General features: G+C 38.4%; 1 protein-coding gene across 3 annotated transcripts in view; it reads right to left on the reverse strand.

Annotated features, from left to right (window-relative positions):
• The window catches only part of LOC124170303 (oocyte zinc finger protein XlCOF6-like), a 33,706-nt gene extending 29,768 nt beyond the window's left edge, over window positions 1–3,938 (reverse strand). For all 3 annotated transcript variants that reach the window (XM_046549017.1, XM_046549016.1, XM_046549015.1), the window contains exons 1-2: window positions 3,658–3,938; window positions 2,989–3,166 (exon numbers count right to left, since the gene is read on the reverse strand). In XM_046549017.1, coding sequence (XP_046404973.1) covers window positions 2,989–3,123 — 135 coding nt within the window. In that variant the 5' untranslated portion in view covers window positions 3,124–3,166; window positions 3,658–3,938. The remainder of the gene's footprint in view (window positions 1–2,988; window positions 3,167–3,657) is intronic.
• Between the last annotated feature and the right edge of the window lie 23,127 nt (window positions 3,939–27,065).

Below are 27,065 nucleotides of genomic sequence, written 5' to 3' on the forward strand. Positions count from 1 at the left end.
CTTTCAAAATAGGGCAATAATAGGAACATTTGTGAAAAATAAGAGTAAATCAAAGGAGGAAAATATAAAAAATAGTATTCTGAAAACAAAAACTTTTAATTTCGTCACGAGTATAGAGTCTACGTCGCCGACTCATGGCCCAATAAAGCGGCATTCTGTCCCAATTAAGCGGAGAATACTCTGGGATATTCCTCTATTGGGTTCTGTTCTTCAAGATCTGCCCCAATTAAGCGGCTGCCCCAAGTAACCGGTGGACCCATTAAACGGAATCTACTGTATAAATCAGAAGATGGTAGAAGGTGATAAAGGAAGCGTAGTGAGACGACTTGTCCCTTATTAGGCGCCTCGTTGGAGTTAAACAAATTGATGTTACCAACTTTTAGAGAAGTGATGAAATATTTTTAGATCCGAGAACGCAGGAAAGGAGCCTACGGTCCATGAAAAGGCCTCTCGATTGGCTATAAAGGTGTGCGAACTATGGTGACGCTTCCCTTCCATTATGTGTGTGACTAAATGGATGAAGCAACAACAATGAGCCCAACCGTACACTGTATTAACCTTTTCCCTACTACACACGTACATATACGTATGGACGTTTCCTGACCCGGGAGACGACGGCCGTATATATACGTGTGAGATTTTCCCAGCCAGGAGATCGAAAGCCGTATATATACGTTTTCTAGCTACCCCCCTTTTAGGATGGTCGTGGGTTTACGACGTCTTTGTCTCGGGACCCAACGCTTCGGGGTTTAGGATTAACCCTCGGAATCCGGGAGCAGGTACCCGGACCCTTCGTCTTTTATAACCCCTCTCAGCAGTACGAGACAGCGGTCATTCAATTGTTTATACAGACAATTTTCGAAATAAATATTAGTTCATTTCTCAAGAAATATACACTAAGAATTCAATTATTTGTTTTTTGAGCAGCGTTTACAATTTTTAAACAAAATTCTACGACAAATATTAACTTATATCTCAAGTTATGTATAAACATCAACATGGGAATTGTTGCTGCATTAAATGCGTTAATAATGGCCTTAGAACTTTGTTAAAAACTTGACAATGCTCAGATAAAAATGAAAAATTCAATACAAAGTCTATAATTTACGTGCAAGCAACAATTATCCATTTGCTAAATACATATAAGCAATACATAAGTTGACCGCGAACCAATGCCGCAGGTATGGTCGTAAACCCGGAAAGGAGGGAGCACAACTACTCTTGGAGTCCGAGATAATGCGAAGCCCCTGCGTGGAGGGGCCGAAAAAGGTTCAGCGATACCCTTCTTAACATATGCCCTCCAAAAATGCTCCATACCACGAGAAAGAAGAGTCTCTTGGGGCTCAGTACAGCAGTCATGCTAAGACGAAAACTCCGCCGTCTCGAAAGGGTTAAACAGCTCAATAATACAATCATTTTCTCTCAAATCATGGTAAAAATCACGCGATAGCGCTCCCTCTGTGTTATCATTAAATACCGTATTCCTCCGAATGTAGTCCCCCTCTGAATATAGTCCCCCCACCCCCATAATTTTGAGGCTTGAGTTTCAGGAAAAATAAAAAAAATGGCTTTGAATATAGCCCCTTAACTTTTATCACGGGAATTTTTGGAAAAAAAGGGGGGACTATATTCAGACATATACAGTAATAAATATATGTTCTCTACTGCATTCATGAATTTTTTTAACGCAAAAATATAATGGTTTAAAAGAGTGAATAGTGCATTTCATTTCCAAAGGATATGAAAAAATGGTGCCCATCACTGAAACCTCTCCAAAGTGAACGTCCATACATCAAATTGCCCAAATTTTGGTCCCCTCCATTATGATGTAAAGAGGTTTTACTGTATATGCTCAAGAATCCTATAAATAGGGTAGTTTCCTTCGAAGTCTCGAATATAGCATGTTACGTCTCGTAGACATTCTGAGAGCTTCAGAGACATCTCTGAGACTTCTCTGAGATGCCACTGTGTCCAAAAAAATTGTCTCTGAGATGTCTCACAGGAGGTCTCATATAAGTCTCTGAGATGTCTTATGAGAGTTTGTACTGTGGTGTGTTTTAAAATTAAGGCAAAAAAATAATTGAATGCAAATTATACAGTTATGGCCTACTTATCTCGATCATTTTTAGCGACAAATTTTGTGATGGATGACCTTTTGAAAATAAGAAATCTGAATTAAATGTCGTGATTTTAATAATCAAAACTGCATAATTGCACAAAAAAATATATATGGAAAGCACTGATGGCGTTTAAATGAGTTTTTTTTAGATTCCTGAACGTCTCACGACTACATCTCTGAAACATTTGCGAAATTCGAGACCATAGTGAGACGTCTCTGAGAGCGTTATTTGCTATGTGGGCAGTAGAAAAAAAACTTTTGTTATACTGAAAAATATTATATTTTATTCATTTATCCTGTATTTTCCCAATGGATCCAATTTGAATATGAATGCCAAGAAAATGTCTCCTCAAAGATATCTTGTAGATATCAGAAAAGCGGACATTCAGATACCTACAAAATATCTAGAAGATGTCTAGAAGATATTACAAGATATTTTCCAGACATTAGCTGACGACATTCTACATATTTTGTAGACATCTAGAAGATATTTTGTGCTATGTGGGACACATCCCGGGTCAATAGTTGCACTTTAAAACTCGCCTAGCCTTAATTCCTAGCTGCGCCCCTGGTGTTGAGTGAGTAAAATACCTTACAAACTATTGTAAACAGCGACATGTCATCGTAATGTGTTTGCAGTAGCCACACCGTTGCCTAGGTAAGCACATCGAGAATCCATCCTCATCCAAGATTTCGCGATACTTTCTTCCCATGTTTTATTACACTTCCATGGCACTTTTCTCACATTTTACATTACCCTAGGTACTTCCCCACATTTAAGAAAACCGACCAGTTCAAATACTAGAACATCCACACCTCACAAATTAGAGTTACAGGTATGCTTTCATATTCAATGGCGCACTTCTTACCTGAATTTCGACGAGTTCACCCATGATACTCCAAACGAGAAATCCATTAGTTCCTCGAGGATTGAATACGTCGATGGTCCAATCGCCTGGATTGAGGCATAGTCTGCAGAGACGAGCCAGATCATCTTTAAGCATCTTGCTGCGATCTTCGGGGGTAATTCCGGTTTGCTCGACACGGCTAAATAAAAAAAAACGGAAAAATATCAGCAACTCATTACGGACGCGAGTGAAACAAAATGTACATTGATGAAATCTTCTCGGGAAATCAGCCGGGTGATGATGGCCATTGCTGCCAACGTTTCGATGGCCTTCTCTGCCATCGTCTTCAGGGCGAATCCCTGACCCTTCGCCCTGAAGACGATGGCAGAGAAGGCCATCGAAACGTTGGCAGCAATGGCCATCATCACCCGGCTGATTTCCCGAGAAGATTTCATCAACAGCATTCGCCGGGAAAGAACCAAATCCTTCTTCAAAATGTACATTTATACAACGGCTAAAAAAGATACGAAGCCAATGTCTTGGTAGAGCTGTCAACTGGACAATTGCGTACACCGAAATGAATTGGGTCATGAAACCTTACTATTCTCCTCAAGACAAGAACAATTTTTAGAATAATCCAGTCAACAGTCGAAGAAAATATTATATCACCATAATGTTCATTATACTCACCGTGGCTGCCAGCTTTCCGTTCTCGAGTTTTATTCAGGGTGAACTGTACATCAACAGGTTGCCAGGCAGATCCATGTGTGAGCGAATTATATGGCAAAATAATAACATCTAACAACTATCATGGTTGCGAACACGACATATATTCGCTTAAATATTATATATTGGTGGTGATTGAGCTTCCACTGATTCGAGAACAACGTTAAATGCTTGCAACAACCAGCAACACATGCGAAATATTATTTTTAAACCTCCACCGACTTTACGTTTGTCATGTTTTTGTGCATATCGTGCAGTCCAGAAGTTAGCGCTGCATACAATGCCCGGGAGTATATAAATCTGCGTGTTGCTTCAAAACCAACGCAAATGATCGTTGCAACGCAAACTCTTTCCCATTGCAGAAATGAGACGCGCTCATAAAATACCCAAAATACACGAGTTCATTAAGTCACAACCTGTGAAACGTCAGGACTCCTTTTCACGTACGTAACCCGCTTACAAAGACACTATGGGATTACCCTGTACAATTTAAACGCTTCAAAAGCTATACAGACTTCCAAAAGAAATATTAATTCGCTAATTCCTAATTCTTTCCTGTGTCGCTTTTATTTCAAATCAGTATTATTGTTATTGTCAAACGTGTTTATCGTGAATTAGACCATATAAGAACTAGACCCGCCATTCCCCACCCCTACCCATGTCTCGCCGTGTGGCCAACATCTCCCCTCCGCTCCCTTCCTTCCCCGCCCACTTTTTAAGCGGCGTGACGTCACGGTTGGGACGCTCATCGTCGTAGCGCATGGCTACGAATGGGGATTCACTGTAACACTGCGGTATTTTGACCATTTTCTTCGCGATTTTTCAATTAAAAGTACTAATATTTATTGCGTTATGTACGAGAAGTATTCTCTCAGCCATGGTTGGATTGGTGAACTTACAATTAATGAACAATGGCATTTTTCGGCATTGGCAGCGACGAAAAAATATTGTGGCAGTAAAATGAAGACAAAGCCCTTTGTAAACTTCCGCAGATTTTTTTCTTATCTCGTTAGCGATCTAGCATCATTCGGAGCATCGTTATAAAAACATGAAATCTTGCACAAAAGTTGTAAACGGGGGGAATTTTAGAGAGGAAAAGGGTCATGGTGTAAAGAATTTGCCGGTCGTCCACGAAGTAATGCGGCAACGCCTTTGCATATAGTAATTTTTAAACGGTCAATTATGCGATGCAAATTGAACTGCGCGCTAGCGCTACTAAAAAGGGATGTCAACAAATCAGCATTCATATTATTTAGTTATTTCATAAATGCATAATTTTTTACTTAGCAGACAGCTCTCGTGTTATTTATATTTTGCGATGGTGGGAAAAGGCGCCGGCTTTGCAAGTGTCACCTAAGATTTACGTACGCTACGGAAAATTCTGGGAATAAATAATACCTATTAACATATATATAATTAGAAAGAAAGAGAGGATTGGATTAAAATAATTTTAAAGATAAATTTGCTTTAAAACAATCAATTATATTTAATTCATTGAATAACTTAATAAATATATTCTTGTAATTTTGTACGTATGCACTTACCGAGTTTTCAATGAAATGTTTTAAAACTTATTATGACATGATTTTATTTTTTTGATTTTTGTCATAATCCGTAACAAAAGAGGATGCAAATTCAAAGATCATCTAAGAAGTGAATCTCATTTTATTAAAAAAATCCAGGAGCGATTAATTTGTCTAATGTGTGAAATGTAACGGGTAATTTTCTATTTTTCACGGCAGAAGGAATGATATTTCGAAGCACTTGGAGACGCAGGAGCATAAAAGATATTTAAATACTTCTGCATCTTCCTCCAAAATACAGAAATTCATGATAAAAACGAAGAAAAGAAACTAGCATCAGCAGAAGGGTGTCTTTCCATGCCATTTTTCATAGTCATTCCTTCAGATCTAAGGCCTGTATATCACAAATTATCAAATCGGTTTTGTAGCGCACATGATACATAACGCCGTTCAAACAGCTGCTGTTTTGTTGCCCGTAGATGTGGAAAATATTGTCATTAAAACATGTATCTATTTCTACATTACACTGTGCGTCTTCAAATGCTGAAAGAATTTTGTGAAACTGCGGAAGTCGCATGTATAAGAAAATACTTGGTTACTGTAAAACGCGCTAGTTACCTCTTTCGTCAGCTGTAGATAAAATTTTTAAATTATATCACACCATGAATTCCTACTTTCTATATCAGGCTTAATGTCCTAGAATTGTAGAAGAGAGTTTTGAAAAAGAATCCTCAAATTTAGCTAGAGTTTAAAAACAATCAATCACCTTTTTTAAAAATGCTATTGAAATTATTGAGGGTGATAAAATTTTGGTAATCGGAGAAGCGAATGAAGTTTAAAATATCTGCATCAAAAGCGGTCAGAAAGTCAAAGCGGTCGATTAAAATCTCTATGACCTTTTACCCCCATTATGACTTTCGGAGGTCAAAATAAATTGTTGTACGGATGAAGGAACTGCGTAACCGACTTTGGGACCCTTCAAAACCTATGGTTTGACACGTTGATTGTCATGATGGCCAGACATTTAACTCTATGGCCTTTGACCCCCATTGAGACCTCGGTGGTAAAAAAATCAACAATACGGACCTATTAACTGAAAATAGACTTCGGCACCCTTCAAAACATATGGTTCGAAACCTGGGTGTCACGATGGCCGGACGTTTACCTCTATGGCCTTTGACCTCCATATTAACCTTGGAGGTCAATTAGTGAATAATACGGGTATTTGGACAATACCAATGACTTGGGTGCCCTATAAAATCCATGGATCGATACCTTTGTTGGTATGCTATTATTTTTGCCACCCTTATGACCTTGACGGTGACCTTACTGGGTCAACGGTTGAATTTTCGTAAATGAAAGTCTTTTTTTCGGGTTTCTTGCGTCCGAAAACCCAAGAATTGACATTTTGGTCAATGAAATTCAGATATTTTTCAATCTCGATTTTTTTAACATTGAAACCCCATGAGGCAAATTAAAATTTTCGGTTTGGACCCACATTGTGAGGTCAAAAGGTCAAAATTGTAAAATTTTGCGTAAACTCAACAAAACTTTCCCCATAAGTGTGCCAATTTTCATGAATATTGCTCGATGCAAAGTTACTAAAATTACGGGTTAAAAATGACACACGACCACTGGGACAGTCTTAATATTCATTTTCTAGGAATGTCACGGTTAGGTTAATCTACTAATAATAAGTAATATTTCTAAAATAATTTTGCCTTTTTATGGACCCCTCCCTTCATCCTTTGTGACATATCGTGGGATTTTGCTCCACGCCTTCTTTCTAATCTCACATAGGATTTTACAAAATGCGTATTTTCAGTGTAAATACGTTAATCTAGACTTCATTGTGTTGGGTTTATAAATAAAACGATTTGTTTAATTATTTTTATTGAAGATTACCGAGATCGCAATATACTGGTTTTTGCGGAAAAAAATACGTGATACTTGCCAGAACCCCTTCTTTTTACCAAGAGGGGGTGAGACCATGGTCTAGGGGGAGGAAAGCCATGGTCTAGGGGGGGAAGCCATGATCTAGGAGGGGGGGGGAAGCCAAGTTGTGACATTTTAGCATGGAAAAGATGAATGAAACCAACATTATAAGAACATTATACCAGCGCTTTATTAGTTTATGAGATTATTTCATTGAAAAAATAGTTTTATTTCAGTTACTTAACTTAGACTAATACATATCATTTTTCGTTGGTTTGAAGAAAATTTGTTGAATACTTTCGTTTCAATTCAGTACTGATTTTGATTAAAGACTTTTGCGATTTTTGCTTCTAGGGGGACAACTGCTCTCCCTGCCCTTTGCTGGGTACGCCCATGTTTACATATGACATTCTTAATCAATTTATTTAATACGATCGCTTCTCGCTTTATCTTGATTTATTTAGCTTTTTGCGCACAGTCAAGGCTATAAAATGCCTTAGTTCATCGTAAAAATATATTTATTAAGTGTATCATCATTTTGCGTGCCCAATATCGTCACTTTTCAGCGACTTTGCAGCGGATGAGCGTTAAAATATCTCAAGCGCGCATACGGAATATCGTCTGCAGTCCCAACCGCGACGTCACGATCCCTCATCCCACTCACTTCCCCGCCGTGCGATGTTGGCCACAGCGTTCTGCCCAAACGGCAGGTCTACTTACTTAAATGGTCTAAGGTTCGGAGCTATAGCGAAGACGGAATTTTGAAATGGAAGGGGGAGGGGGCAGAGGCGGATTTAGGGGGCGTCCGGCGGCACGTGTCCCCCCCCCCCCCCAGACGCTTATAAATGGTCAAGATTTTTAATACGGTTGTCATGGCATTCGTTTTGTCATGCATATTACGGAGCCTTAATCATTCAATAGGGTGGTTTCCTATTATTTTTTTATTGCCTAAATCGAAAGATTATTACTCCTGGAGTACGTATTTCACGCTTTTAGATTTTTAAATGACGATACCTATTTTTCGCGATTAAATGAAAAGTGAAAATTTTTAAGCGCGCGAAAACGCGACGCGTAAGTAGGAATGATGGGAAAAAGTCCGTGCGACGCATTTCTGGTTCCCCCTCCCGCCTTGTGAGGTGACCTTGAGGCGAGGCTTAGCGCTGATAGGATGCAGGATGCTAGCGGGTAGCTGAGTACCTTGCCGCCTGGTAGCGCTTGGCTTAAATAAGGATTATTAATACCTTATCAAACGAGGAAAACTTTCCGACCTTAGCCAGTTTTAATAAGTGATTATTAAGACATGTTTCTCTGAGCTCTGCGCCTCATGCATGCATTGGTAACCTCAGACGACGTATAACTCCTATCTTCTCCTGTAGAAACTAGGTCCCTGTGACGTCACGTGGAGTGGAATCGCATGGGCGCCAATCTGGCCTTTTTCAAATGAGGATAAAATTTGACCCTTGCCATTCGTCTTAACCGGTATTTCAAAAACCAAATAATTTGTGTATTATTAACACACTAATGGTGGGTAACGAATCGCAATCAATGCCTTTCGTTTTCTTTGACGAAGGAAACTACCCTATTTCATGTTAACAACGTCCATATTGATAGAGAGAATATCTCGTAAAGTAATTGTCGTATGCTGTTTTAAATCTCAAGTATAAGAATACCCTTTGCCTGCCAGGCCCTTGTCCCCCCCAGAGAAATTCTGGATCCGGCCTTGGAGGGGGGGTTTCTGGAAGATTACGGGGCCTTTCCGGGGTGTGTGGGAAACACCCCATGACAATGGAGGGGTCCGGGGATTTTTGATGCTGACAACGTGATTTTTAGGTCTCAAAAACAGTAATTTTGCACGAGTATTTGTTAAAATAAAGTATTTTTTTTATTAATTAAGGCCATCTTACTCGTTTTTGGCGCCTCTTTTAGCGGTTCTAGGGGGGGATGTAACCCTGAACCCCCCCCCCTTGGCTAATCTACTGATTCGGGGGTCCTCCCTCGGAAAAGTTTAAGAAATTTGGTTTTGGACGCCCCCCCCCCCCCACCCCCGAACGAAATTCCTGGCTACGCCACTGAATGTCTGAATGAAGAGAGGTCTTCTTTCGCCGTCACATATCTTTCCCGATATCATCTTTCCAATCTCTTTGCTTATGATTACTAACTCGGGTCCGAGCGAGAGACCCCAATGAAGATGCATGCACAAATACCCGAGCTCAGCGCGCCGAAAATAACCTTACCTTTCGCATTTACTTGAGCCCTCTCACTCATACCTCTCATGACACGAACTTGGGAGAAGCAAAGAAGAACTAGTGTCTGGGACTTTCCGTCTAGTGTAAAAGATGATGTAGTTGTATACAGTGAAGTTTACGATTTACCTTACGATAGATTAGCCTTAGATTAGGTAGAAATGGTAAATATGATGAAATGATAAATTGGTAGAATGATTAGATAGAAATGTCATTTTTTCTACGATCAATAACAGATTATAACGGCAGCAATAGAACTCGTAAATAGATTGCATGACTTGTAGTGTAGCCTTCTAACCTATGTAAAACTTAATGCATGTTTCTTAATTCAATTATTATTTCTAACAGCATATAGTAGTATAGTTTGTTATTATACGGGACGTTTTTTGGACGGTTTGGTGTGCATGTGGGAGTCCAAATGCATGCTGCATGCTGGTGATTGATCACCCCCTACCAAACACCCTAGTGGTGGCTGGCAGGGTATTATGTAGATGTAGATTATCATTACAAAAGGACCTCGTTGCCGTAAATGACTGGTGCAGTACTTGGGAGTTTGAATTAAATCTTGAAAAGAGTATGGTGATGAATTTTTGGGAAAAGGATATATCTTCAAGAAGGAGCCACAACGCTAACGGGATTCCACTATAAAATACCGAATTCGTTGTATACTTGGGGGGTCACCATTACCCGGAATCTTTCGTGGGGTAAGCACATGCGTGAAGTATGTGGGAAAGCTAACCGTAAACTTGGATTTGTAAAAAGAATTCTCGGTAAATGCCCAAAAAAGGTGAAAGAAATAAGCTACCTGACTCTATTGAGGCCTCACTTGGAATAAGCTGCTAGCGTGTGGGACCCTTACGAGGTAGGACTAATAGGTGAAATCAATCGAGTACAGCGCAGGGCGGCCAGATTTGTGATGAGTTGTTACGACAAAAAGTGCAGCGTTTCCAGTATGTTACACGAGTTAGGATGGGAATCTTTACAGGAGCGTAGATCGAAGATCGAAATCAAAGCCAGTTAAATGGACAGACGTAATATTACGTCCATGGCAATCCTCAGAAGGATTAGAAGGACGTAATATTAGGCCCATGGCACGCAACGTGTTAAGGAAATCGGACGCTGTTGAGTCGCAGTATTCGCCTCGCTCTTTCGAGCACCTCGCAACTTCCACTTCCACAGACGCACGCTGGCTGGGGTCGTCTCGAAGGGCGTTCTATGGTATAGGCTTTGTTGGGGGAGAAGGGGAAGGATTCGAGTTGCCTCGTCTTGCAACAGCGCGGCCGAGTGACGATCGGAGGTGTTCGGCAAACATCGGCATAGTTCGCATTAACGTCATCTCTTCTCTCTCTCTCTCTCCTGCTGCCTTCCACAACCCCTCTATGGGCGTAATCCAGTACACGCTCCCAATGCTCCCGAGTGCTCCCGCTTCAGACGCTACAGATTCGTGGTCCACTTTCGCTCCTATCGCTCCCAGTGCTGCCCTACTGGATCACGGCTGGAGCGATTGTAGCATTTGTTAGTCGTTTGTTTTACTAGTATCGTCTGCTCGGATATTAGATCGTCTGAATTAGGGATTGTTATAGCCCCTTGTACTTTACTTAGCGTGTTAGAGAGGTCAGTAATATAAATGACAAAAAGAATATGACCATGGGGTACACCACAAGAAACCTATTTAATATTAGATCTTCATTGGATACCATGGCTGCTATTCTGGATAAGCGTTGCAAAAAATAGCATATGCTATTCTGCGGGTCATTATTGCAACGACCCCGTATTCAGAATGACGTGTAGTAATAATTTTGTTCGGAATAGCAGCATGTTATTTCTTGCGTGAGCTATTTGGAAGCTCCGCCCCTTCCCGTATGAAAAATTTTCTGAACAGTTTGCGCAACCAATGAGGGAGAAGATATTTTATATATTTTTCTGTATTTTATGGAATATTGACTTGTAATTAAAAATAATTGCTTCATTTGCATTTAAAAATTATATTAAACCGTGGATTTATATAATACGCTTTGAAAATATTGTTTATGAAATCAGCTGATTGTTGTTGTTTTGATATCACAATGGCTTCAGACAGGTGGGTTAGGTCATAATTTTACTGTTATAATGATGATTTATCGGGCATATATATTGAATCATTTACCTATATCCGATCGGTCCTTTATCGTGAGATATATGTTATGCGAAATAATCATTGAAAGCTAAATATGTTGGATTTTCTTCGTAATTGTCTCAGGCTTCGAAGTCTGTCTGTTCGTTGCATGTCAAAATAAATATGTACCAACTTTTATTGCTTTGATCGTGACGATATAGCTTTATTGTATGGACTAGAAGCTTTCGTTTTTAATACCAACTTTATATTATATGACTCCCTAATTTCAGTATTCAATCTCTGTTTAGGAACTGAAGTAGGTGGCAACGTCACAGCTGTGCTTTCATGTATTACGATGGAATAGTATCGATATTTCAGCTGCAGATTTGGAAAAAGCAGAGGGAGGTGATGGTGAATTTGAGGATGATGGAACAGCTGTGAAAAAGTGAATCTAGCAATAGTGAATCGTGTGGAAAGTGCTGTTGTGTCAGTTATCATTGTTTTCGTATCAGCTGATTTTAATGTGCTCATTGAAATTTTTTATAGACCCTGAACTGTGCCGATATACTGAAAATTAATTGTGTGAATAACTTGCTTGGCTATAGAGGAAACAATTTGTATTGAATTCCACATGATATATATTGCGTTTATGATGTACATGAATATTCCATTAAACGTTTGTGGTGAATCATATTTGTTCGGAAACTTTATTGGTGTTCGGAGAAATCCTTTGTTTTCAAGCAAGTATTTCAAGTCGACTGCCCGTTATAATTTAGTAAATTTTAAGTTTTAATTGTAGAAGGTAGCGAATAGTGGGGAAAACAATTTCGACTCGTTGCATGTATGTGTATATACTGTCCAATTGAGGAAATGAACGGCTGATCAAAGTATATGGTATTATTATGGTAATATATGGTTTTCATTGAAAGCTATAACTGTTATTATATTTGGCGAGTTAGTGTGTTAACTCAAGCTTGAAAATTTTCAAGAATCGACCTCATAGCCTATATTGAGGATATTTTTAGTAGCAAGTCAAGTGATGAAATAAAATTATGAGTTGTAAATATGAATAAAACACGGAAAATTTGGTCTAATCGTAGTAATTCTCGATGAAGCAAGCTTGTGCTTCATATATTAAGCTCGAATGTTAATTTCTAACCAATTCACTTAACTAGTTAAATATTCATCACTTATGCTTCTATTATTTAATTAAAATAAAGCTGATATCATTTTATTTTTGGCTATTATTCCATTTTTCAATACTTGATTATGTTACTTTAACCTCAGAAAAACAATTCGACATCGCAATGCGCACGTTTTCTGGGTTGCAATACCGAATAGGTCGGCCTCGAAGACCGCGTAATATTATAGCAAGCCTACCGGTTGCAATTCGCCGTTCAGAATAGTGAATTGCTACGGGCCTATGCTATTCTGAGAATTACGTCTTCCGGTGTAGTAAAAACACGAATTGCAACCGTTCTGAATACCAAATAGCATAGGCGTTGCAATACGCTATATTATAGCAACATCGGTTGCAATATCGGAGAATAGCATAATGCTATTCCATCCAGAATAGCAGCCCATGATCGGGCACCACAGCAGACCGATGCTTGTCCTGAAGATTTTACCCACTGGTTTGCAAATCCTCTAACAACAAGGTGATAAACTTAAACTATATAGAGCAGATCATATGATACATATAAAAGAAGATAAGACCGATTAAATACCTTACTATAGAAATTTCAATGAAACCAAAAATAAGCCTAATTAACTTAACTCACCTAAAAGCCTGCGTTTAAACGATACACGTACAAGTTAATGCCTGTTTGCGTGAATTATTTTTGTGGACCGAAACGGAACATGTACGAATGTTTGAACCTAGCTAAAATAGGTTAAATTTGCCGATCATGCATTTGCACAAGTTGAGTGGTTACACGTGTAACCACTTAACGTGCAACAACGCAATCGTACGGTACATTTCGTGTTCTTTCTCGCGTTCATACATTTAGACTTGTGCGGATTTATGTAGGCGTAAAAAGGCCTTAATTTAAGTGGAGTGTCCTTTATGCGATTTATCAATTGCACTCATGACATTGTATGACAGTCTCAAAAGCAGTCCTACACTTGAACCAATCTCGTCAACAACGAGCCTTAAGCATAAATGCAATGCGTATCAACCTGACCTTAAGAAAATTACATAAGTAAAATACAACCGAACATCAATAATTGATTAAACTTCAGTTGAAGATTAGAGGAAGATATCATCATTTAACAGAGAATACAATCTTCATGGGGAAAGCTTGAAGAAAACCTAGGTTGGCCGCCAAAAAGCAACAAACGGAATGCTTTAACTAGAAGTTCACATACCCTAACCTAAGAAGTCATATTCTATCTCAATTTCACGCAATATCAAGTTCAAATAACTAATAATTGATCTAAATAACAAATAAATCAATATAACTTACAAAATTAACATAATTCTTATGTAACGGACGGAATGCTTCGACCGGAAAGTTCACTCACTACATGTCTTATTAATTTCGAATAGCCATTTTCTATCTCCCCTTCTCGCTAGCTCAAGCTTAAACCACTAATAATTAAATAATATTATATATAATTAATTATCACAACAAATTTTATAAGATATCTTGGTCTTGCCGCTCAATTTCTTCCCCGATCTGGCCCGTGGCGACTCTGAATTGTGAAACCATTGAGTTACAGCCATTTGCCTCACCGTAATATCCCCCGAATAGTTCTTTAACCATTTGGTTTTAGCATTTACTATCCAGGCTATCTTAGCGACTTCTTCCATCAACTCCAAATGGTCATATTATTGCCGGCCAGGTCCACAATTGTTATGAACACCATTTTCTTTAGCCTTCCTTCCCGTTCAAATTCGCGCTGAAAACCGGTTCGCTCCAGCCATTTCTTGGGAGCGTTTGTAGCGAGAGAGAAGCGAATATAGTGACGTCATGCGTGACGTACGAGAGCGCCACGGGAGCTTTTGTAGCTTCTACTGGACCACGAAAAGACTCGCTTCCAGTGCTTCGGAGCACTGGGAGCTTGTACTGGACCACGCCCTATGACTCTCCAATGCGGTGGCGCAGCAAGTGAAGGGGGGGGGGGGGGAATTAAACCCCCCTCACAGAGCTCAGAGAAATTTTTAAGTTGAATCCATTTTATTTAATTGGATTGATATCACCAATAAAATAGTGTAAGGATTAATAAAAAAATATCCCTCAGAATGCCGTAAAAATCACCATTTTGAACCAATTTCTATCCTAAATTTCCGTAAATTAAAAATTGCTATTAAACATTGAAGAACCACAATTATAACTTTTTTATATCATAAGATGGCATTGCATGTGCGTGTAAAAAATTTAATAAAAATTTCTTAAACTCTGCACGTGACTTTTATTACTATTTTTACTAGTATTACTAGTATGGGTACTATTTTTTATCAGGATAAAAGTAAAGGTAATTAATTAAATGTATCTTTTGCGCCCCCTCCTCCAGTTTTTTCTGCATCCGCTACTGTCTGTGTATGTCATTTGTTATTTTTCGTAAATTTCGAGTAAGGAAACACAATTTAAAGGTCATAATGCTTAGGCAAGGGCCATCGCTACATGCATGGTTATCAACTTTATGGTCGCCACATTAACTTCGAATGCTATTTTTAGTCAAGAAGAATATTTTAAGAATTTAAATTGCGTAAAAGTGCACAAAACAACATGTTTGTTGTGCGTTTGACTCGAAGTCATATCAGATGGTATGCTTCGAGGCCGATCTTTAGCATCCGACGCTTATTGCCTTTCATTTGTCTTCGCAACACAGAGAGCTGTGAAGGGTAAAATTTGATGGTGGGGCGGGAGCTCTCTTGGCGTCGACGCAACGCATAGCTGTGAAGGCACCCTCCGTCGCACTCTGGCAAGACGAGGCAACTCTTATCTCCAACCCCGTCGACCTCAGCTCGAGTCCCCAACCTGCGTGCAACAGCGGAAGGGGGAGCTAACGTTGGAAGGTACTCTCAGACATCAGAGTCTAATGGGACCCGGGAACAGACGATCAAAGAGGAAAGGCGAGCACTGAAACTCAACAGCGTCCGACTTCCTCTAGTTGCTCTAGCGAAATGCGATAGACCATGACGTGTTCAACTAGAGGGGAAGTCTCAGCTTCCACTGCATACCTCCACTGCATAAACGCTCAACAATTGCTCAACGAATCAATTCCGCTCATTTAGATAGCCCTAACAGTACTAGATGAGCGGATTCTATTCGGTGGGCGATTGTTGAGCGTTTATGCAGTGGAGGTGTCGATATTTAGTATAGGATATTTAACGAAAATAAAACTATTTTTTCAAGGAAATAATCTCATAAATCCCATGTCTGCCCCCCCCCCCAGTTATGATCCTGGTCACGCCCTTGATATAATTGCGTATGCTGCTTGAATAAGATCATTCGCTCAGTCACGTAATATTAACTCCAAAAATAAATTCGTAAGATGGTATGGAAAAAAGTGACGACGATTGAACAGCCCTTCTCATTAACAGCACTTCTTCATAGCCATTGCGCATTACGAGTGGGCTTCACGGCACGGAGATCATACTAGGAACCCAATAAATTTCCAGGTACGACAAAAACGATAAAATTGGAGAGATATTTAGGCGAACGGATAGGCGCAGGAATTCGTTATATCCCCCGCACGACAAAGGACTTTAATAAATGCAGGACGTAATTTCGTTTCAACATTTCCTTTACATATGAATACGGCGGGTGTCCTGACATCCCCCGCTACACGCCTATTGAGGCAGTTTTCGGGTTAATATGTAGATGTAGATGACCTCCATAAAATTTTTACCAACAAAACGGCCTACTACATGTGCACTAGAGGTGGTAATTACGGTTCATTTTGTGGATTCGGTTCATGGGATTTGATTCTTGGCAATGATTCAGTTCTTTAAATCGTTCATAATGAACCGAGTGAACCGTGTGATTATCGAATCCATGAATCTCTTGTAAATCTGTCGATTACTGCATTTCAAATCTTATGAGTGCATACTATCATACTAAATCTGGGTGTCACAATAAAAATAGCAAATAATTAACTAATATAAAAACTAAAAATCCATAAATTAACATGAAAATTTAAAAAATCGCTAAGCAACTAAATTAAACGAATGGGGATGAGTTGTAACAGTGATTTATGAAATTATACGACAGAAAAAAATTAGCCATCACATGGTCTTGAACCCAGGACTTACATATAGGGAGTTAATGAAGTAGCATCTTAACAACTCGGTTATTGAGGTACTTGAAAGTTAGTGCTTCTCAACGGAACGTATACTACAAAATCTTTAGATGAGATTATCTTTCGCACCCGGGCCTATGTGGAAGAAAAATGTGATTTTTTTCTACCATGTACCTATTTCGTTTCAGAAAATAACTCGTGATGTCTCATTGTGTGCCACACAGATAGGTTACATCCTAAAAATGTGAATGAAAGAGTTTCTAAATGAGCTTTTTTCACACAATTAAAGAAACTATTGTGCACAGTGGCGTAGCCAGGAATTTCGTTCGGGGGCGTCCAAAACCAGGGGGGAAATTTTTGAAAAACAGGATACTAAGTAATGGGTTTTAAACTAATTTTAACACTTTTCATAATCGAAAAAACTTCAATTGTTAAAGAAATATTTCTCAAGTTCATGATTTTTCAATTTTTCTTCTTTTATGAAGGAAAATGATAGTGTTTTTATATTTTGGGGGGGATCCGAACCCCCGGGGACCCCACCCCTGGCTACGCCACTGATTGTGTATATTATTGCTTTCCTTCGGGGACTTTTAAAGATTAGTTGTGCAGCCCGTCTATCTTTGCTTTCAAAGACTGCTTATCAGGGCCGGCCTTAGGGCAGGGCGACCGCCCCGGGCCCCGCGCTTTGGGGGGCCCCGTGTTCGTGAAAAAAAATTAAAATATACTTATATAACATAATATAATATAATTATATATATAATATAATAAAATATAATTATAAATTTTATTTGTATTACACTATTTTGAACTCAACTGCGCGATGGTATCATAACGGCGTAATTACGAAGTCTGAATTTGGGAGGGGAACACATACTTAGCCAGAGAGTGGTAGGGATTCAAAATGCTCGAGTTTGTAGACGGGATATAGAGTTTAATATTTTAAGTGAAGGTCCCCGCACTGAAGGTTCGCCCCTAGCCCCGCACCTGGTAGAGCCGGCCCTGCTGCTTATGTTCTTGTACAGAACTCAATGCTCTTTAGCAGGTGAAAGTAGCTGAGGAGACACTTTCAGGATATGCTTTCCTCAGCAATAAATGCCAAGTCCCAAAGAAGGGTAGACGAAGGATATTCCTACACTTGTCATACCATTAATTGAGTTATAGGAAGGGTAGACGGATGGTAAGGGAAGGAGTTCCAAGCAATGGTAGAAGAAGGTTTTTTCTACACTTCCCTTACCCTTAATGGCGTGTAGAGGAAGGGTAGACAGATGGTAAGGGAATGACTTCCAAAGAAGGGTAGAGGAAGTATAGGCCTACCCTTCCTTTACTCTTAATGGCATGTAGAGAAAGGGTAGACGTATGGTAAGGGAAGGAGTTCCAAGGAAGGGTAGAAGAAGGTTTTTTCTACACTTCCCTTACCCTTAATGGCGTGTAGAGGAAGGGTAGACAGATGGTAAGGGAATGACGTCCAAAGAAGGGTAGAGGAAGTATAGGCCTACCCTTCCTTTACTCTTAATGGCATGTAGAGAAAGGGTAGACGGATGGTAAGGGAAGGAGTTCCAAGGAAGGGTAGAAGAAGGTTTTTTCTACCCTTCCCTTACCCTTAATGGTGGGTAGAGGAAGGGTAGACGGATGGTAAGGGAAGGAGTGCCAAGGAAGGGTAGATGAAGTATAGGCCTACCCCTCCCTTACTCTTAATGGCATGTAGACGGATGGTAAGCGAAGGAGTTTTCAGGAAGGGTAGAGGAAGACTTTTTCTACCCTTCCCTTACCCTCCTTGGAGTACGTCTAGGGCCTGATTAGTGCTAGGGTAACTACCCACCATGGTGGCTACTACCCTTCCTTTACCCTTCTTTTACTCACCATGGGGGAGTTTATCTTTATCAGGGAAGGGTACTCTGGTCATTGAGAATGTGATATTATATTTTTGAAGATATGAACAGTGCTCCAATCAGGGAACACAACGTATTTGAAGAAGTATTCCAATGGTATTTATCTGGCTAGTGCAATATGATAATTGTTTTTGAAAGAAGTATTCCAATGGTATTTATCTGGCTAGTGCCATATGATAATTGTTTTTGAAGTTATTAGTGGTGTTCTGTTCTATACAAATAAGACTGTTGGAAAGGTGATTTAATGGTATTTAATCTGCAGTTATTGAAATGTTGCAATTATAGTTTTAACTTAAGAGTGGTGCTTCAAGTTGTGAACATCTAATGTTCTAATCTAGAAACACAAGGCTGTGAATTTATGAACACTGTGGTTGACAAAGTATTCCAAGGGTATTAGGCAAAGATATTCTGGTCATTGAAAATGTGACATTATATTTTTGAAGATATGAACAGTGCTGCATTTAGGGAACACAAGATGTTTGAAGAAGTATTCAAATTGTTTTTATCTGGCAATTTTATTGGAATGTGATAATTATTTTTTAAGTAATGAGCGGTATTCTAATCTATTACATAAGGTCATTGAAACATTACCGTTATATTTTGAAGTTAGGAGGTGTGCTCCAATTTGTGATCAGGCGTTTGACAAGGTGTTTTCAAAGGTATTTACTCTGTTAATAATTTCTGGTAAATTGAAATTGTATTTTTGAAATTAGTGGTACCTATTCCAATTTGCGAACATCAGTAGATTCGGCGGATTTGAATCTTCAATCAAATCGTTCATTTTGAACGATTCGAGAGGAAAACGTGGATTCGATTCATTCGGTTCATGCCATTGAATCGTTCATTTTGAACGATTCATGCATGAACGACACAGCTCTAAATTTTGCACAGTAGTGTGTATTTATTTATCAAAGAATGAGCAAAAACCGCCGTTTTTGAGTCTTGAAAATCACAAATATCTTTTATCGCCGAATCTCCCTTCGGCAGGGGGGAATTCCCCAGACCCCTGGTTCCCCCGTTTGGTCCAAACTTAGATCCGCCTCAGGCATATCACGGCAGGTTTTGCAATAGACAATCGTTTCTTTTCTTAGTTTGAGTTTTGCGGCACGGGCGTACTCAGTACGTACGCAGAAGGGTGAAGCAGAAATAAACTCAGTACAAAACGAAAGTTTTGAACAAATTTTCTTTAAATACAAGAATAGTGATGTTAGTGTAAAACATGTAATTAAAATTAAAATATTTTATTTTCGAGCAAATAAATTTTTTTATAAATTTATAAGGCGCTTTTAAAATTTTCTTTAAATTTTGGTTACCTAAGTTTTTCTGTGCAACAACTTGAACGACCGCGGCTTACACCCCTCTAGTTATGATCCTGGGTACGACCCTGTTTGGCGGAATATATTGAAAATAGAAACTAAGCGTACAAAAAATTAAAATATAAGTGCAGAACTAACTAAATAATAAACGAAATTATGGAGAGAAGAAAGAACCGCACGGAAAGTTGGTTCGAAGCGCGTCACAAGACGGTATTATATAAACTATTAAAATGAAAATACGAATATTCCAACGTACCTTAATCCGTATCTAACTCTCATTGTGCAGTAAATCGATACAGGAACCACTTCTTGTCAGCAAGCGGGCACAAAAAAAACTCGAGGGGGGGGGGGGGCGCAAAATATTTCTTGAACCACCTTTACTTTTTATCGGCATGAAAAATAAGTGACATGCAAAGTTTGAGAAAGTTTCATTTAAGCTTATTTTACGCGTATACAAGATAATGCTGTCTTATGATCTAAAGAAGTAACAATTGTGGTTGTGCAATGTTAAGCAATGCAGGTTGCCCCGCAAGGAGGGGCGCACGCACCCCCATATGTATCCGCCACTGCTTCTTGTTCAGCCAAGCACTAAATTTTTTCGATAATTAACATAAAAGAGTTTTTTCTTCTTCTTCTCGTTTCTTTTCTGCGCACCGCCTTCGTTAACGCGTTTCATATTAACACTTCAAAGAGCATAAAACCATCTTACTTATCCAACCAACATCCAATTTGAACTACTAAGGATTTCGCGATCTTTGCGAGGAAAAAAGAAAGAATATTTATGCTGTGCGCGCGCAACTTTCCCCTCCAATAACGCTTCATTCACATACTTCCAGTCCTGAGAGAACTACTTGGCGCTTATGCCAACGCTTAATTGGAAAATCAGACGAATGAGATTGTAAGTATGATCAGACATCGTAATCTGATATTTTTTTCTCTTGTTGAATTAATTGGGGTATCGGCAACCCAGAAACACCTGCGGGGAAATCGGTTTTCGCTGCGGAACTGGAGACTTTGGGAAGAGCGGACGAGGGAAAGAATGCAGTGTCACGTGATCCGAAAATTTACCTTAAAGTAGATGTAGTTATTTTAAGTCAAAACTAGACAATATCTTAAAATACTTTTTTTATGTTTATCTGAGGCTTTGGGGGGGGGGGGATCTATTCTCTTCCCCCCCATAGTTACGCCGCTGCAACATAAAGAAAATGAAATTTTTTAAACTGGAAACAAGAGATGTCCGTATACTTTTTGAACCCACTGTATATCCAAAAAACGCATGGCTGCAAGTCCCGAATGTGTGAGAATTTTCAGTTTTATTTATGGTAAAGCTTAGCACTCTTCGTTGCAAAAACGTCCCTCTCGCCCGCAGGGTAGTACCTACTCCCCGGAGCCAAGTCTTGACACCCCACCAAATTTGATGCTAATTGGAGTTAAGGCTCATTAACCGAAAGGAGAGGGCGCGCGGACAAATGAAACATTAGTCATAGGGCAGTTTCTTTCATCAAATAAAACGAAAGGCATTGATTGCGATTCGTAACCCACCATTAGTGCATTCATAATACACAAATTATTTGGATTTTGAAATACCGGTTTAGACGAATGGCAAGGGTCAAATTTTATCCTCATTTGAAAAAGGCCAGATTGGCGCCCATGCGATTCCACTCCACGTAACGTCACAGGGACCTAGTTTATATACGAGTAGATACGAGTTATACATCGTCTAAGGTTACCAATGCATGCATGAGGCACAGAGCTCAGGGAAACATGTCTTAATAATCACCTATTAAAACTGGCTGAGGTTGGAAAGTTTTCTTCGTTTGATAAGGTATTAATAAACCTTTTTTATGCCAAGCGCTACCAGCCAGCAAGGTACTCAGCTACCCGCTTGCATCCTGCGTCCTATCAGCGCTCAGAGCCTCGCCCAAGGTCACCTCACAAGGCGGGAGGAGGAACCAGCAATGCGTCGCACGGACTTTTTCCCATCATTCCTACTAACGCGTCGCGTTTTCGCGCGCTTGAAATTTTTCACTTTTCATTTAATCGCGAAAAATAGATATCGTCATATAAAAATCTTTAAAGCGTGAAATACGTACTTCAGGAGTAATAATATTTCGATTTAGGCAATAAAAAATAATAGGAAACGTATATATTGCGTATATATCTTTTGTGCCGCAATGTCAAGAAGAGATAACAAATGTAAGGTGACACTTATTAAAAATCTCGACATTCATGATTACGGTACGAGAAGCCGAGATAATTTGATACGGTGATGCATCACAATCTATCAATATTATTTAATACTGGCCCTGTCACTATGAGTTGCAGGATTTACAATAAACTACCAACTGCTCTGAAAGATGAGAAAGTACCAAGCAAGTTTAGAACCAAATGGAAGCAGTACCCTTCAGGTAATATTTTCTATTCTGTTGATGAAAATCTAAATTCCTGAATGTATAAGAGAGAAAACGTGGTATTTTTTGCGATATGTAGTATCACCCGACGCTTCTAAATTTTATTTTCGATAGTTATATCTGACTAGCCGTTAGCCTGATAGTTTATGTTGATATGGGAAGAACTTTTGTTCAAGGATGAACATAAGTGATCTTTTTCAAACTGGGACAAAGAACTCTTACCAAAACATTAAGATCATTGTGACCTTCGGATTTTTATTATGGTACTTTCGCATATTTTACTCAATTCTAGCAAAATATTTATATAGATTATTCAATCTGTCCGTAACAATAAAATACGAGCTAATAGCTAATTCACTACGAACTATATAGTATATCGCATAACTTAAATCAGGTATAAAATCTCATAATACACAACAAATTACGGAACGAATCAATAACACTTTCCTTAGAATTATTTCTGACGAATATAATTCAACAATAACGGCCGTCTCCTCTTCGAATTCTTTACTTTCTGTTTTCTTTCCTCCTATCCCACTGCGTTGCTGCTTCGCCTTCTTCTTTTTCTAACCAGCTTTTTACCAACTTGCGTTCACACACGCATGAACTACCGCCAACCATGGTCGGAAAAAATCCCAACCACGGTGGGAAGCATCTCTATAGTAATCAACTATTAAAACTGCTTATGGTCGGAAAGTTTTCTTCGTTTGATAGGGGAATAATAATCCTCATTTAAACCAAGCGCTACCTGCTATCAGGGTACTATGCTACCTGCTAGCAGAGTACATCGTAGCGGCGATCATATCCTCGCACTCAAGGTCACCTCACTTGCGGCAGCGGGAACCAGAACGACGTCATACGGAGATTTCCCTGCATTCCTACTTAGCCATCGCGTTATCGTGCTCTTGAAAATTTTCACTTTTCGTTTAATCGCGAAAAATAGATATCGTCATTTAAAAATCTAAAAGCGTGAAATACGTACTCCAGGAGTAATAACCTGTCAATTTGGGCAATATAAAAATAATAGGAAACCACCCTACTTCCGTTACATAACGCGGCATTCAACGGCGGCGAGTGTCTCTCTCGTATAATCACTCATGAGCCGCAGAAGCCTAATAGTCGAGAAGAATTCGGTTATGTTTACAAATTATATCGTTTTTTTATTCGGTAAATAATTATTCCTCTTTGTAACTTTCATTAAAAGTTGAATAAATAATATATATGAAATTAAGTGAAATTGATTAAACTTAAAATTTCTGTGATCTGAGTTTTTCCCGTCAAAAACTGCAGTAAAATCGCTTAGCAAATGTTCATATTCCCAGTATTTTTTTTATTACCCATTTGTTTTAGTGCCATTGTATACGGCTACTATTAACCATTTTCAACTAGAGCCATATTTTACGCGTATTTATTTATTTACTCCATTAATAATAATATTTTGGATGTACAAAAATCTATTACATATACAACAATCGTGGTTGCCTAATGATACTGATGCAATAGGGTGGTTTCCCATAATTTTTTCATTGCCCAAATTGAAAGATTATTTTTCCTGGAGCACGCAATTTACGCGCTTTTAGATTTTTAAACGTTAATTTAAAATTTCTGTTTTTTTGCGATCAAATGAAAAGTGAAGATTTTCAAGTGCGCGAAAACGCGACGGCAAAGTACGAATGCTGGCAAAAGCCAGTGAGACGTCATTCTGGTTCCCGCTGTCGGCGTTTGAGGTGACCTTGGGGCGAGGCTTTGAGCGCTGATACGATGCAGAATGCTTGCAGGTAGCAGAGTACCCAGCTACCATGTAGCGCTTGGCTTAAATAAGGATTATTAATACCTTATCAAACGAAGGAAATTTTCCGACCATGGGCAATTTTAATAGGTGATTATCAAGAGACGTTTCCCTGAGCTCTGTGCCTCATGCATGAATTAGTAATCTCAGACGATGTAAAACTCCCATCTACTCGTATAGAAACCAGGTCCCTGTGACGTCACGTGGAGTGGCATCGCATGGGCGCCATTCTGGCCCTTTTCAAATGAAGTTCAAAATTGACCATTGCCATTAGTCTAAACTGGGATTTTTATAACCAAATGATTAGTACATAATGAATGCACTTGTGATGGGAAACGAATCGCAATCTATGCCATTATTTCGTTTTTTCTATGAAGGAAACTACCCTATTGTTGGACGGAGGATTGAGTAATTCAATTGGCCGTCCTCATGCCTCGACTATGACATCTACAAAGTGAACTGAAATTGAAAACTGCGTTCTAAATACTGAAGCTGATGTCTGCTAATAACTGATTCAAGTGTCTAATACTCTGTAAATATCCGTGTAGCAGGGGTAGAGGGGTCCGGATTGTTGCCTCACCTGGGCCAGGTAATATAAATCATAAGTCGAGTAAAGACTATTAATTTTGTGCAACTTTTGTGATGGTAGACTAGTTTCAGATCACCGGCATCATGGGACGATTTCCAAGATTTTGACTGATAACCTTAGTTTTTTTTCGCTTACCTCCATAATTATTTCCATTACTTAATGTGTACTCCAGACCTTAGTACTTACATTTATTGATAGCAACGACAACTCCCTTGTTCAAACTAAATTACACATACCATAATTCAAACAAAAATAGTCACCATCTCATGCAAACTCATTCACACTTAATTATGGCGTTTCGTTCGTACTAAAAAGCACTCATGACACTAAATTAAATACTCTCATTCAGACTTAATTATAAACTCTCAGACACAAAAAAAAATAACTCCTATCACTTAAATACCACATATCCTCAACCATACTTTACAACATGCTCACATCACACTAAATTAAGTACACTCATTCAAACCAATAAATATATAATATCATCTTCCAAATTGCATTCACGCTATAAATATATATATATTTATACTGTGATCTCACTAACCTACGTATACTCATTCACACTTTATTTAATCCCATTCACACTAATTTATAACACACATCGCCGTAAATTACATACACTAAAATATAAAATATCACGTCAATCATTTAAATGCAGTGATTCACAATTAACCATACATTCTAATACATACATAGCAACACTATCATCACCATGAATTACATGCTCTGATTCGTACTAACAAATACAATGTCTTGTTGCAAACTTTCGTACATTCACATTCACACTACATTATTTACATTCATAACAAACCTTTAAGAAAAATCTACATTGGTTGAGGCTAACGAAGAAAATAAAAACACTAACTTTTGAAATTTATTTCAAAGAGAAACGCAAAAAAATTTTATTCGATAGAACAAGTAAAATACAATGAAATTTACCATGTCTACAAATTAAACAATGAAAAAACGTTTCCTTAAATTATGAAATATAATATGTAGGTACCTAAGAATTTTTATTTCTCACTCAAACAAATGAAATTGGCAGATTTTGAAAGTTATACATGGAAGCACATTTTATATAAATATATTCTATTCGAAACAGCAAGACCTTAACTATAAAAATACAATTTTTCCGCCGAGCAGATTTAGAAAATGGATTAAAAAAAAATATTATCTCCCTTTTTATACATAAATGCAAATTTTTAAATTATATATTGGCGCATCGTTGAATTATATTGATAAAAACAAGAAAAACACTGACTATTGAATGATATCAAGTACATTGGTTTTTTCGGCGAGCATAATCAGTAAAAAGTAGAAAATTTTTAATCATTTATTACTCAATTAAACCTATGATATAAGTGGACGATTACTACAATAAATTATGGCTATTTAATTGAACATAATATGATGTAAAATCAAACAGAAAAATATACATGCAATGATTCTGTAAGCCTTACATAGTATAAATGGGCAGTTTTAATTTTTTTTCGCCGAAGCGAATGCAGTAAAGATACACTCAAAGTGATATATTATAGAAATCATACAATTTTAATGGAATTTTCAAGGTTTACAGAAAAAAATTGGTTGAACATTGAATTGAAGTACATTAAGTGACGGACTTAAGGAATTAAAACAACATTTTTAAAAAACTGAAACACTTACAATTGTGAAAAATAGAAATAAATGCGTACACACTCCGATACAAAAGTCACCAACTGCATTAGCCAGCGGAAAGTCATGCGTATAGAAAGTAGTTCACCGGTTTTTACATTTTTGAAACCATCAATGTAGTTTGCAAGCTATCAAAGAATTCGTCAAGTTCTGTGAAAGAAATATTAGCAGGAAAAACTGCTAAAGCAAAATTCGAAAGTTTGTTTGAAATCACCATGGCAACCTCGTTGAAACATGAATGTCCGCTGTTACACCCTCTCTCCACGTTGAGGACGCAGTTGGATTTGAGGGGGACATGCACTACACTACTATCTACGCTACCCAAGTTCTACGATAAAAAAACAAGCACTACTTCAGCCATCACAGATAATGGCTTCCTCCAAAGAAAACTAAATGGCACTTTCATTCACACCAAATATATTAAACCTTCATTCACACATTATGTAACACAAGGTCATTCGCAATATAAACATCACACCATCATTCACACACATATATCGATAATAAACGCTTAATTATAATAAACAATTACTTCTCATTCACACTCAATATAATACAACCTCACTCACGCTATAAAGTTACGAACTAAAATCTCACTCACGTTAATATCTCATTCACACGAATAAAATACCTCATTCAGACTACATAATATACCCTT

The sequence above is a fragment of the Ischnura elegans genome, chromosome 13, assembly GCF_921293095.1.
Source record: "Ischnura elegans chromosome 13, ioIscEleg1.1, whole genome shotgun sequence".
NCBI classification, from domain to species: Eukaryota; Metazoa; Arthropoda; class Insecta; order Odonata; family Coenagrionidae; genus Ischnura; species Ischnura elegans.